This window comes from Staurois parvus, unplaced genomic scaffold, assembly GCF_062004578.1.
Source record: "Staurois parvus isolate SC_StPar_1 unplaced genomic scaffold, SC_StPar_1.0 ptg000315l, whole genome shotgun sequence".
Classification (NCBI taxonomy): Eukaryota; Metazoa; Chordata; class Amphibia; order Anura; family Ranidae; genus Staurois; species Staurois parvus.
This window is the reverse complement of record NW_028318111.1, coordinates 1,842,828-1,854,856: the sequence shown is the minus strand read 5'-3', so window position 1 is coordinate 1,854,856 and position 12,029 is coordinate 1,842,828. Positions and strand designations below refer to the sequence as shown.

Below are 12,029 nucleotides of genomic sequence, written 5' to 3'. Positions count from 1 at the left end.
TAAATATATAGAATATATTTAAAAAATATATATTTTTTAAAAAATATATATTTTTAAATATATTCTTCAGATTTTTTTTAACATATAAAAAAGTAATTTTAACATATATTTTTACATATATGTTTATATTTGCATTACAAAAATGCAGATTTGTAGTTTTAAAGACATACAGTATATTTCAAATGTATTTTTAAAAATATTTTGCATATATTTCGTAATAAAAACGCATTTCAACATGCAGTATATATATATATATATATATATATATATATATATATATATATGTAGGTATATACAGAATCTCTAACAGGTTATGGGCCCAGACACCCAGTCATAGCCTTCTACAGTAAAAGAAGGGCAAGATACAGCAACAGAAAGAAGACTTCATCAGAATAAAAGAAAACGGCCAGCAACAAAGCTGCAACAAAGCTTTCATTTGCAAACCTGACAAACCAGAACTACCAATCTTGGAAATTCAAGATGCAAATGCTGTTAATAAGAGAAGGTTTCAAGGAACTGTATAAATGAAGTCAGGCCAGAACACCGTTCAGATGAGTGGATAGAGAAAGATCAGAAAGCTCAGTGCACAATCTTTGTAAGCACAGAAGATTATTAAATCATACATATATGTAAGTGTGAAAATGTGGGAAGGATTACTAAAGGTGCATGAAAGAACTAATCTCAGCAGTAAACTGTATTTGATTTCAAAGTGATACCAAACCAAGCTGATGAAAGGCCAGGATATGCAGGATTACATAAGGCACACCTTGGAAATGGTTGAACTCTTGAGAGGTATAGGAAAAATATAAAATAATTTCTAACAAATAGACCCCCTGGTAACTATTGAATCTCAAAAGTGAGGAAAAATCCTAAATTTTGAGTTGCCACCAGGACAAGATTAGAGGGTAAATCGTCCAAAGCAGCCTTTCTCAACTTTTTCAATACAGAGGAACCCTTGAAATAACTTTCTGGTCTCGGTGAACTCCTACTATATCTACAACTCATGATACATGTGATGGTCAGTGGGGAGAATGCTCCTTACACTTGTGGTCATTGGGAAGAATTAGCTCCTTACGGAGAGCTAAAAAGATCAATGGTGTCAGTGGGAGCAGAAACTGCTCATAGCTCAAGGAATCCCTACCAACCTCTGGAGAAACCCTGGTTCAAAGCAAACACCTCCTCTGCTCACAACTGTCCAAGAGGAGATTTACCCTGACTTTAACCCTTCTGTACTTTATTCAAAATTATCTTTAGATACACTTAAAAGGTAAGAAGACAGATCTAGAAAAGTATATCTTACAGCGCATTTCACAGGTCGGAAGGACAGAAGGTGTTCAGTTCTGTAGCCGGTGTTTCCACTCCATGCTTCCCAGCGAGGGTAGTCTCCTTTTTCTAGGATAAACTGCTGCCCTTGGAATTCTGGATACTCAAAGCCGACCCATCTGACAAAGAAGCAGAGACAATGTGAATGAGGGCCAGTTGTGGTCTAATCCCACCTACACTTGGATGGGAAGAATGTCCTTGTATGAGATGGACATCCTTCCCCACTTTCTATACCAGGGAGTCTCCAAATGTTCTAAGTAAAGGGCCAGTTTATTAGTAGGGCCTGACTGTGGCCAATGGGAGTAGATCATGTCTTGGTGTCAGTGGGAGTTAATAGTGCCCTAATATTGATGTTAGTGGGAGGAATAGTGCACCATCATTGGTGTCAGTGGGAGGAATAGTGCCCCATCGTTGGTGTCAGTGGGAGAAATAGTGCCCCATCATTGGTATCAGTGGGAGGAATAGTGCACCATCGTTGCTGTCAGTGGGAATAATAGTGCCACACCATTGGTGTAAGTGGGAGGAATAGTGCCCCATCTTTGATGTCAATGGGAGGAATAGTGATCTATGGTTGGTGTCAGTGGTAGGAATAGTGCCCTATCATTGCTGTCGGTGGGAGGAATAGCGTCATATCATTGGTTTCAGTGGGAGGAATAGTGTCCCAGCATTGGTGTCAGTGGTAGGAACAGTGCCCCATCATTGCTGTCAGTGGGTATAATAGTGCTCTATCTTTGGTGTTTGTGGGAGGAATAGTGCCCCATCATTGCTGTCAGTTGGAGGAATAGTGCCCCATCATTGCTGGCAGTGTGAGGAATAGTGCCCCATCATTGCTGTCAATGGGTATAATAGTGCTGCATCATTGGTGTAAGTGGGAGGAATAGTGTCCCATGGTTGGTGTCAGTGGGAGGAATAGTGCCCCATCATTGGTATCAGTGGGAGGAATAGTGCCCCATCATTGGTGTCAGTGGGAGGAATAGTGCTCCATCATTGGTTTCAGTGGGCGGAATAGCACCCCATCATTGGTGCCAGTGGTAAGAATAGTGCCCCCTCATAGCTGCCAGTGGGTATAATAGTGCCTATCATTGGTGTCAGTGGGAGGAATAGTGCCCTATCATTGGTGTCAGTGGGAGGAATAGTGCCCCATCATTGGTATCAGTGGAAGTAATAGTGCCCCACTGTTGGTGTCAGTAGGAGGAATAGTGCTTCATCATTGGTGTCATTGAGAGGAAAAGTGCTCCATCATTGGTGTCAGTGGGAAGAATAGTGCTTTGTTGTCAATGTCAGTGTCAGGAACTATGCCCCATCTTTGCTGACAGTAGGGGGGAATAATGGCCCAAGGGCTAGATACAAGCTAGCAAAGGGACGCATTTGGCCACAGTTTGGAGACCACTGCTCTATACTTTTCCTTTTCTAAACATGGTACGCTTCAGTCAATACTCTCAAGATTTCCACACGTGTTGGTCTATTGACCACTATGCTGGGTAACCAGGCTTTAATAGCTCCTTGGCCTTGATAGCAATTAATTCTTTCTTTGGAAGGTTCATAACCTGTCCTCCTTTAGTGGAACTGTCCCTCAAAAAAGAACCCATCCAGACCACTGGCTTTACTACCTATAATTGCAAAACTTCCCAAACAATCTGAGATTTCATACAGACAGACAAAGGTTGGACGGAGTGACAGTGAATAGCTGGTACGGGACTTTATGCGTCCCTCTAGATGTTGTACTGCCTTCCTGAAAAATGCCGCCCAATGCACATGCCTTGTTAGCTTCACAGTAAATATACCCCTGGTCCCTTCAATCAAGGACTGGGCAATAGAGGTCAACTGCTAAATGCAGATGGAGGAACTGCACATTTATACCCCAGATGTCTGAAATTTATTATAAACCGGGAACATCTGGATTGCCTCTGTGAACTCCAACCACATCTGTATTTGTTGGAGGGTTTTCAGACCTCAGAGCAGCTCCAATGCATGCACTTCAGCTCTCTAATCACCCCCAGTGCATGCAGCTCAGATCAGCCCCAGTGCATGCACTTCAGACCTCAGATCTGCTCCAATGCATGCACTTCAGATCTTTGATCCCCCCCAGGGCACGCAGCTCAGAGCAGCCCCAATGCATGCACTTTAGACCTCAGATCTGCTCCAATGCTTGCACTTCAGATCTCTAATCACCCCCAGTGCATGCAGCTCAAATCAGCCCCAATGCATGAACTTCAGACCTCAGATCAGCTCCAATGCATGCACTTCGGATCTCTAATCCTCCCCAGTGCAGGCAGCTCAAATCAGCCCCAATGCATGAACTTCAGACCTCATATCACCCCCAGCGCATGCACTTCAGACCTCAGATCAGCTCCAATGCATGCACTTCAGACCTCAGATCAGCCCCAATGCATGCACTTCAGACCTCATATCACCCCCAGCGCATGCACTTCAGACCTCATATCACCCCCAGCGCATGCACTTCAGACCTCATATCACCCCCAGCGCATGCACTTCAGACCTCATATCACCCCCAGCGCATGCACTTCAGACCTCATATCACCCCCAGCGCATGCACTTCAGACCTCAGATCAGCTCCAATGCATGCATGTCAGACCTCAGATTAGCCCCAGTGCATGAACTTTGGATCTCAAATCACCCCCAGTGCACACAATTCATACCTCAGATCAATCCCAATGCATGCACTTCAGACCTCAGATCACCCCCAGCGCATGCACTTCAGACCTCATATCACCCCCAGCGCATGCACTTCAGACCTCAGATCAGCTCCAATGCATGCATGTCAGACCTCAGATTAGCCCCAGTGCATGAACTTTGGATCTCAAATCACCCCCAGTGCACACAATTCATACCTCAGATCAATCCCAATGCATGCACTTCAGACCTCAGATCACCCCCAGCGCATGCACTTCAGACCTCATATCACCCCCAGCGCATGCACTTCAGACCTCAGATCAGCTCCAATGCATGCATGTCAGACCTCAGATTAGCCCCAGTGCATGAACTTTGGATCTCAAATCACCCCCAGTGCACACAATTCATACCTCAGATCAATCCCAATGCATGCACTTCAGACCTCAGATCACCCCCAGCGCATGCACTTCAGACCTCATATCACCCCCAGCGCATGCACTTCAGACCTCAGATCAGCTCCAATGCATGCATGTCAGACCTCAGATTAGCCCCAGTGCATGAACTTTGGATCTCAAATCACCCCCAGTGCACACAATTCATACCTCAGATCAATCCCAATGCATGCACTTCAGACCTCATATCACCCCCAGCGCATGCACTTCAGACCTCAGATCAGCTCCAATGCATGCATGTCAGACCTCAGATTAGCCCCAGTGCATGAACTTTGGATCTCAAATCACCCCCAGTGCACACAATTCATACCTCAGATCAATCCCAATGCATGCACTTCAAACCTCAGATCAGCCCCAATGCATACAATTCAGACCTCAGATCAGCCCCAATGCACAAAATTCAGACTTCAAACCAGCTCCAGTGCATGCACTTCAGACCTCAGATGAGAAGTTCATTGTTAGAGGTTTTTATACACTCTAAGGCCGCCTAGCCTGGAGGTCAACTTGATCTTCTTGGGATTACCAGTCAAAGTATCAGAGCTGGTAGCTATTCTAAGGAGACTCTGATAACACAGGAGGGAGATATACTGGAATACTCACGGTCCATTTTCCACCTTGATGGAACGGATTTTGCGGAACCCTCGCTCCATAATGTTGGGGCACTCCATGAGGAATTCACATCTTTTGCCCTGGAAGTTCTCCTCCTCCCAGACAGTGACTTTCCACTGACCCAGAGTCTCCATTGGCTGGCTGGTCATTCTGCTCACTGCGGGGAAAGAAGCATATGATACTCAAGTGGCATTATGCAAAGTACCCCTCACCACGATCAGGTCTACGGCATAAAGAGCAACCACTTATAGCTGGTAGTAGTTGGTCACCTTCAACTGGACTAGTTCTGTAATGTTGAAGGCATTTTGTAGCTTCTCTAAGCCACTTCTTCACTTCTAATGAGCATCAGGAAGATATACCAATCATCCCTGGGAAGGGGGAGTCATGCAACCCCATCTGCCTTCTACATATAATGCCCTTTTAGCATCTCTACCCCAGTGATTTGGCAACATTTCACGTCATGAACCATTGAACTCAAATAACTAACACCTATGCAGATGCCAATACCAAGGATGGCATAATGTAACAACAACTGTTCTTGGACAATCAACATCTGTCTTGATGCATTCCATGGTGGTTGGATGAAGGTGTTGGTGCTACCCGAATGGATATAAATGTTGGAGTATCTTCCTGACACCCATTAGAAATGAACGAGTGGCATCCCCTACCAATAATCCGAAAAAAACTATTCTCATTTGCACTGGAGTCCTGATGAAGGGGAGTGTGTGAACCCTGAAATGCGTTGATTTCGTATTCTCTTGATTACTCAATTAAAAAATCCCTCAGGACTCTATCAACATTGGTGTGGTGCCCATAGTGCTTCCTACATATCAGGCTTTATTGTCAGGGCAGCACAGTGGCTAAATGTTTAGCACTTCCACCTGGCAGTACTCGGGTTGTCGGTTCGAATCCCAACCACGGCACCACCTGCCTGGAGTTTGCATGTTCTCCCTGTGCCTGCGTGGGTTTCCTCCAGGTACTCCGGTTTCCTCCCACACTCCAAAGACATGTTGGTAGGTTAATCAGCTCCTGTGTAAATTGTCCCTAGTATGTGTATGTATGAATGTGAGTTAGGGACCTTAGATTGTACACCCCTTGAGGGTTAGGGACTGATGTGAATGTACAATATATATGTAAAGCGCTGCGTAAATTGACAACGCTGAAATAAATCTGTGTTCCTCTCAATTTGTTTTGATGATCATTGTCTACAGGACAGGTGCTGAGAGGTAATCCAACATTTTACAGTTTTCACAGGAACAGGAGGTGAGGGTAATTCTTCCACTGGGGACACCTGTCCTGGAGACAGTGGTGTAAAGCTGACCATTATTTGTCCGGTTCCTTATGAGCCAGCTGACATTTGAGGTCTTAGTGGCCCTGTCAACCCCCTACCACTTCACATACTTCGATCTGAAAGGGCAAATAATCGTTGGGTGAACAGCGGCTGCATCTAATTAGATGCAGGTATTCTGATTAAGGTGTTCAGGTATTCTGACAGCTGCAGGTACGGCTGTCAGAAGAGAGACGCTGGCAGGGCAGATTCCTTTAACCATGCTGTTTAGTGTGGACAAGGGAATAAAGAGATCTTACAGTGTAGGTCCAGTTTAAGGGCTTTCCACTTACTTTGTAGACAATCCTTTTTGCTTCCTGTTGCATCTGTGGGACAAGAAGTAAAGGGAAATTTCCCAAACAGACCCAGCAACTGGAAAAAAAAAACTGGCAGAGATTCTAACCCTTCCATACTCTATAATAAAAATAGGCAAGAGATACACTTGTGCAGTCTGCCATTCTGAAATAATTGCCAAAGAAGCCACCAAGATGACAGCTGGCTGTTTTCTTCTATAGAAATGCTAAACTGGAGGACAACTCATTACAGGGAAATATTGATCCCCTCTCACATTTTATACATCTTCTATGACAACCTCTGGGATCCTCAACCCGTCCATCCCGGGGAATTGTTAAAAAGTCCCTTACACAGAAACCAACTTGTGACCAGGGGTGGACTGACCATTTGGAAACTCGGGCACTGCCCGAGGGCCCAGGGTCAGTAGGGGGACCCATGAGATGCCCCTGGTACCTTTTTCATAGGCTTTTTTGAGTTTGGGCAAGGACACAGGGGCCCCATGATCCCCTATTGCCCGGGGGCCCCATGAATTGTCAGTCCACCCCTGCTTGTGACCGAAACTAAATGGATATTGTTATCTGGCAGTTAACTGTCAGACGATTGGTTTTCACACTTCAACTACATGTGTTTGCGAACCTGAGTTGTGTATTTTCCTGTCTATTATGTTCTTGTCAATAGGTCAGGCCATGCAAATATTTCAATTCCAGATACACAACCAGGCCTCTCAATGTAACAATGAACTCTTCCTGCTTGTTACCGGCCGTGGGAATCCACTGGACAAGAAGGTGTTAATACAAGTAGACATTGTTTCTTTGCATTCGTGTTGATTAACGAAATTCAAAAATATATATTTTTTTATTATTGTACATTGTAATTCAATAAAAAATTATATGAAGTATGTACTGTAAATATTTGTTTACTATATAAATATATTAAATATAATATATATTTGATTAAGTGTCTTAACACATGCAGTATCCTTATCAATCAATGGAGATCCTCATTAACCAATTCAATACCGGGCACTTTTACACCTTCCTGCCCAGGCCAGTTTTCAGGTTTCAGCTCTCTCACACTTTGAATGACAATTGCGCGGTCATACTACATTGTACCCAAACTAACATTTTATCATTTTCTTCACACAACTAGAGCTTTCTTTTGGTGGTATTTAATCACCCCTGGGGTTTCTATTTTTTGCTAGATTAACAAAAAAAGACCAAAAATTTTGAAAAACACACGTTTTTCTTTGTTTCTGTTATAAAAGTTTGCAAATAAATAATTGTTCTTCATAAATTTAGGCCGAGATGTATTCTGCTACATGTCTTTGGTGAAAATAACCCAAATTAGGATGTATTATTTAGTTTGTAGGAAAGTTATAGAGTTCACAAACTATGGGATAGATCTGAAAATTCATCAGTCCTGAAGTACTGACAGCCAATCTAATTTCTTGAGGTCCGAGAATGTCAGAACAGTACAGATATCCCCCAAATGACCCCTTTTTGTAGAGTACACAGTCCGACGTACTTCATAAGAGGCATGGCGAGTTTTTTGAAGTTGTATTTTTTTTGTCATAATTTTTTGGAAAAATGAAAAAATTAAAAAATTTAGTTTCACTATTTTTTTTTACATATTGTCACCAGTGCAGTACAGCGTCATCATATAACTGGCATGGCGGTGATCAGGGACACTGACTGGTGACAGTATGAAAAAAAAAAAAAATATATATATATATATATATATATATATATATATTTATTTATTTTTTAAATTATTTTTTAAATTATTTTTTTATTAAATTTTTTTCTTTTTTTTAAGATTTTTTTTTCATATTTCACTATAACCAAAGTAGTACAATGTTACCATAGTAACATTGTACTAGTTTGGGGAAGTGATCAGTATTTTTTTTTTTTTTTACACAATTTGCTTATAGCAAAGAATTACTTTGCTATAAGCAAGCATTTACCTGAATGACATCGATTCATTCAGGGTTTTGTTTTTTTTTTTGTGCTTAGCTGTGATTTGGCTACAGCTAATCACATGACATGTGCATGTGATTAGCTGTGACCATTCACAGCTAGACACTAGTATACAATGGATGGCATGAATTAAGCCATCCATTGTATACAACTGTCATGTGACCTGCTGTGATTGGTCACAGCAGGTCACATGGTACCGGCAACGGGGGCTGATACTCAGATCTGTCATCGGCTGTGTCCGAGGTACACGGCCGGTGACAGATCACGCCGCTGCGCGGCTGTGCAGTAGCGCAATCTGCGCATGTGCGGGAGGACGCCATATGGCGTCCACCCGGAACGCTGATCACATTTGCCAGATGCCATTCAGCCATTGGGCGGGCAGCAAATGGTTAATCATGACACTTTGCGGATGTTTCCATGCCATCATGCGACTACCCGCTTCCTGATGATGTGAATATGAAAAATTAATTTATTAAGTATGTACTGGAAATGTGTGTTTATATAAATACATATATATATTTCCAGTATATTTACTATCATGTGTTAAAATAAAAAAAAATTAAAAGACAATTATAAAATAAATAAATACATTTTTATATATAAACAATTATTATTATTCTTCAATACAAATGTCTGTGAAGTATGTACTGTATAAATAGAGGACGTCGATGACGAAACGCGTAGGGCGGAGCCTGTGGATGGGACGTCATTACGTTCCCGAGCCGCCTGCGCATGCGTGTTTGAGGCTGGGTTCGTTTTTTGTCCACGCTGTCATTGCTGGTGTTGGCTAGGACACCTCTAGTTGTAAGTGCATTACTTTTAAATAAAAAAGTCATTTAAATACTGCACCATGAGTTCTCTATTTTCTTATACCCCATTTGGTCTGGATATCTGAGGAAAAGGCCTTTGAGAAGTGGATCCATCTTGCTGATTGTTCCCTGCAGAGTATTGCTCCTTGAATAGCCAGTGTCATCAACAGAGTATGACATCCTTCCGCACAACATTGCTCCCAGAGCAGAAAGCGTTTTATGCTGGTTTATAATTTAATCAGCATATCGCTCTGGTGAGTTCATTCATTTTATTTGGTGGTGGATTTACACATGGTGATTATTGTTGGATACGAAAAAGTTTCTTCATTTCAATATGGATTTTGAACTTTATAATTTGTATATTTTTTGTCACAAAATATTATTGTATTATATATAGAAATTTTTTTTTTTTTTCACTTAATTTTTTTGTCACAATATATATTTGGTTTAAGAAGCGCAACCTTTTTATATTTACAATTTTATGCACCGTTTATAGGTTAGGTTTGCAGCTGGTTTATATTTATATATATTTTTTGATTGATGTGATATATATAATTTTTTTGTGGCGCTTCCCTAAAAATAATTTTTGACAACCGGTGAACATGCCCTTTTCTATACGTATGCAACTTTTTAATTAACTATAAATGTTAGAATGCACCATTTCAGATTCATACAACATAGTACCAGGGGCGGACTGACCATTTGGAAACTCGGGCCGAGGGCCCGGGGTCAGTAGGGGGCCCCATGAGATGCCCCTGGTACCTTTTTTCATAGGCTTTTTTGGGTTTGGGCAAGGACACAGGGGCCCCATGATCCCCTATTGCCCCATGAGTTGTCAGTCCGCCCCTGCATAGTACTTTATATTTCATGAACTACAGAGAATCTAATGACTCCTCTTAGTACCCCCTGTATCATACAATCCTCTTGCAGACTTGTGAACATGCCTTTTTCTGTATTCATGCCATTTTCCCTACTAAATACAAATGCTAGAATGCGCTGTTGGAGCTTCGTAGTTCTTTGGAACTCTACACCGTAGCAAACAAGGAAAAAACAGAAATTGTTTTACATTTCCTGACTTACAGAGAGTCTAATGACTCCTCTCAGTACCTGCATCTCCAGGCCTGTTATGGACCTGTGAACATGCCCTCTTGTATAAGCATGCTTTTTTTTACGCCCCTTGAGGGTTAGGGACTGATGTGAATGCACAATGGAGCTTCATAGTACTGTGTTACTCTACACAGAAGATATATAGTTTTGTATTTCCCGAACTACAGAGAGTCTAATGACTCTTCTCAGTACCTGCATCTCCTTACAGTCCTCTTACGGACCTGTGAACATGCCCTCTTCTATAAGCATGCTTTTTTTTTACTAAATACAAATGCTAGAATGCATCATTGGAGCTTCATAGTACTGTGTTACTCTACACAGAAGATATATAGTTTTGTATTTCCAGAACTACAGAGAGTCTAATGACTCCTCTCACTACCTGCATCTCTTTACAATCCTTTTACGGACCTGTGAACATGCCCTCTTCTACAGGCATGCTTTTTTTCCACTAAACACAAATGCTAGAATGCATCATTGGAGCTAACACAGTAGTGTTACTCTACACAGAAGATATATAGTTTTGTATTTCCAGAACTACAGAGAGTCTAATGATTCCTCTCAGCACCTCTTTCTGTCTACAGTCCTGTTGGAGATGTGTGAACATGCCCTTTTCTATACTCATGTATTTTTTTAATACTAAAGGCAAATGCTACTCTACACACTAACATACAAGGGAAAAAAATGAGGCAGTGTTATAATTCCTGAACTGCAGAGAGTCTAATGATTCCTCTCAGCACCTCTTTCTGTCTACAGTCCTGTTGTAGATGTGTGAACATGCCTTTTTCTATACTCATGTATTTTTTTAATACCAAATACAAATGCTACTCTACACCAGGGGCGGACTGACCATTTGGAAACTCTGGCACTGCCCGAGGGCCCGGGGTCAGTAGGGGGCCCCATGAGATGCCCCTGGTACCTTTTTCATAGGCTTTTTTGAGTTTGGGCAAGGACACAGGGGCCCCATGATCCCCTATTGCCCGGGGGCCCCATGAGTTGTCAGTCCACCCCTGCTCTACACACTACCATACAAGGGAAAAAAATTGAGGTAGTGTTTTAATTTCTGAACTGCAGAGGGTCTAATGATTCCTCTCAGCACTTTCTTCTTGCTACAGTTCTCCTGTATTTGTGCTTAAATGCCCTTTTCACTATAAATACAAATGCTAGAATGCATAGTACTTTGTATCTCTACACACTACAAATGAAGGGAAAAGAAAGAAAGTTTTATATTTCCTGAACTGCAGAGAGTCTGAGCACTCCTCTTAGAACCACCATCTTCTTGCATACATATGAATCTGCCCTTTTCTATAAGCATACAATTTTTTTTTTACTAAATACAACTGCTAAAATGCACTATTGCAGCTTTATAGTAATTGTTACTCTACACAGAAGATATATAATTTTATAGTTTCTTAACTACAGAGAGTCTTATGATTCCTCTCAGCACCCCCTTCTACCCACAGTCCTCTTGCTGATGAGTAAACATGCCCTTTTCTGAACA

At 41.9% G+C, this 12,029-nt stretch overlaps 1 protein-coding gene across 1 annotated transcript in view; it reads right to left on the bottom strand.

The window, feature by feature from the left end:
• The window catches only part of CRYBA2 (crystallin beta A2), a 29,030-nt gene that overhangs the window by 14,521 nt on the left and 2,480 nt on the right, over nt 1-12,029 (bottom strand). The window contains exons 2-3 of the mRNA XM_089683578.1: nt 5,010-5,175; nt 1,301-1,442 (exon numbers count right to left, since the gene is read on the bottom strand). Of these exons, the coding sequence (XP_089539704.1) occupies nt 1,301-1,442; nt 5,010-5,167 (300 nt within the window). The 5' untranslated portion in view covers nt 5,168-5,175. The remainder of the gene's footprint in view (nt 1-1,300; nt 1,443-5,009; nt 5,176-12,029) is intronic.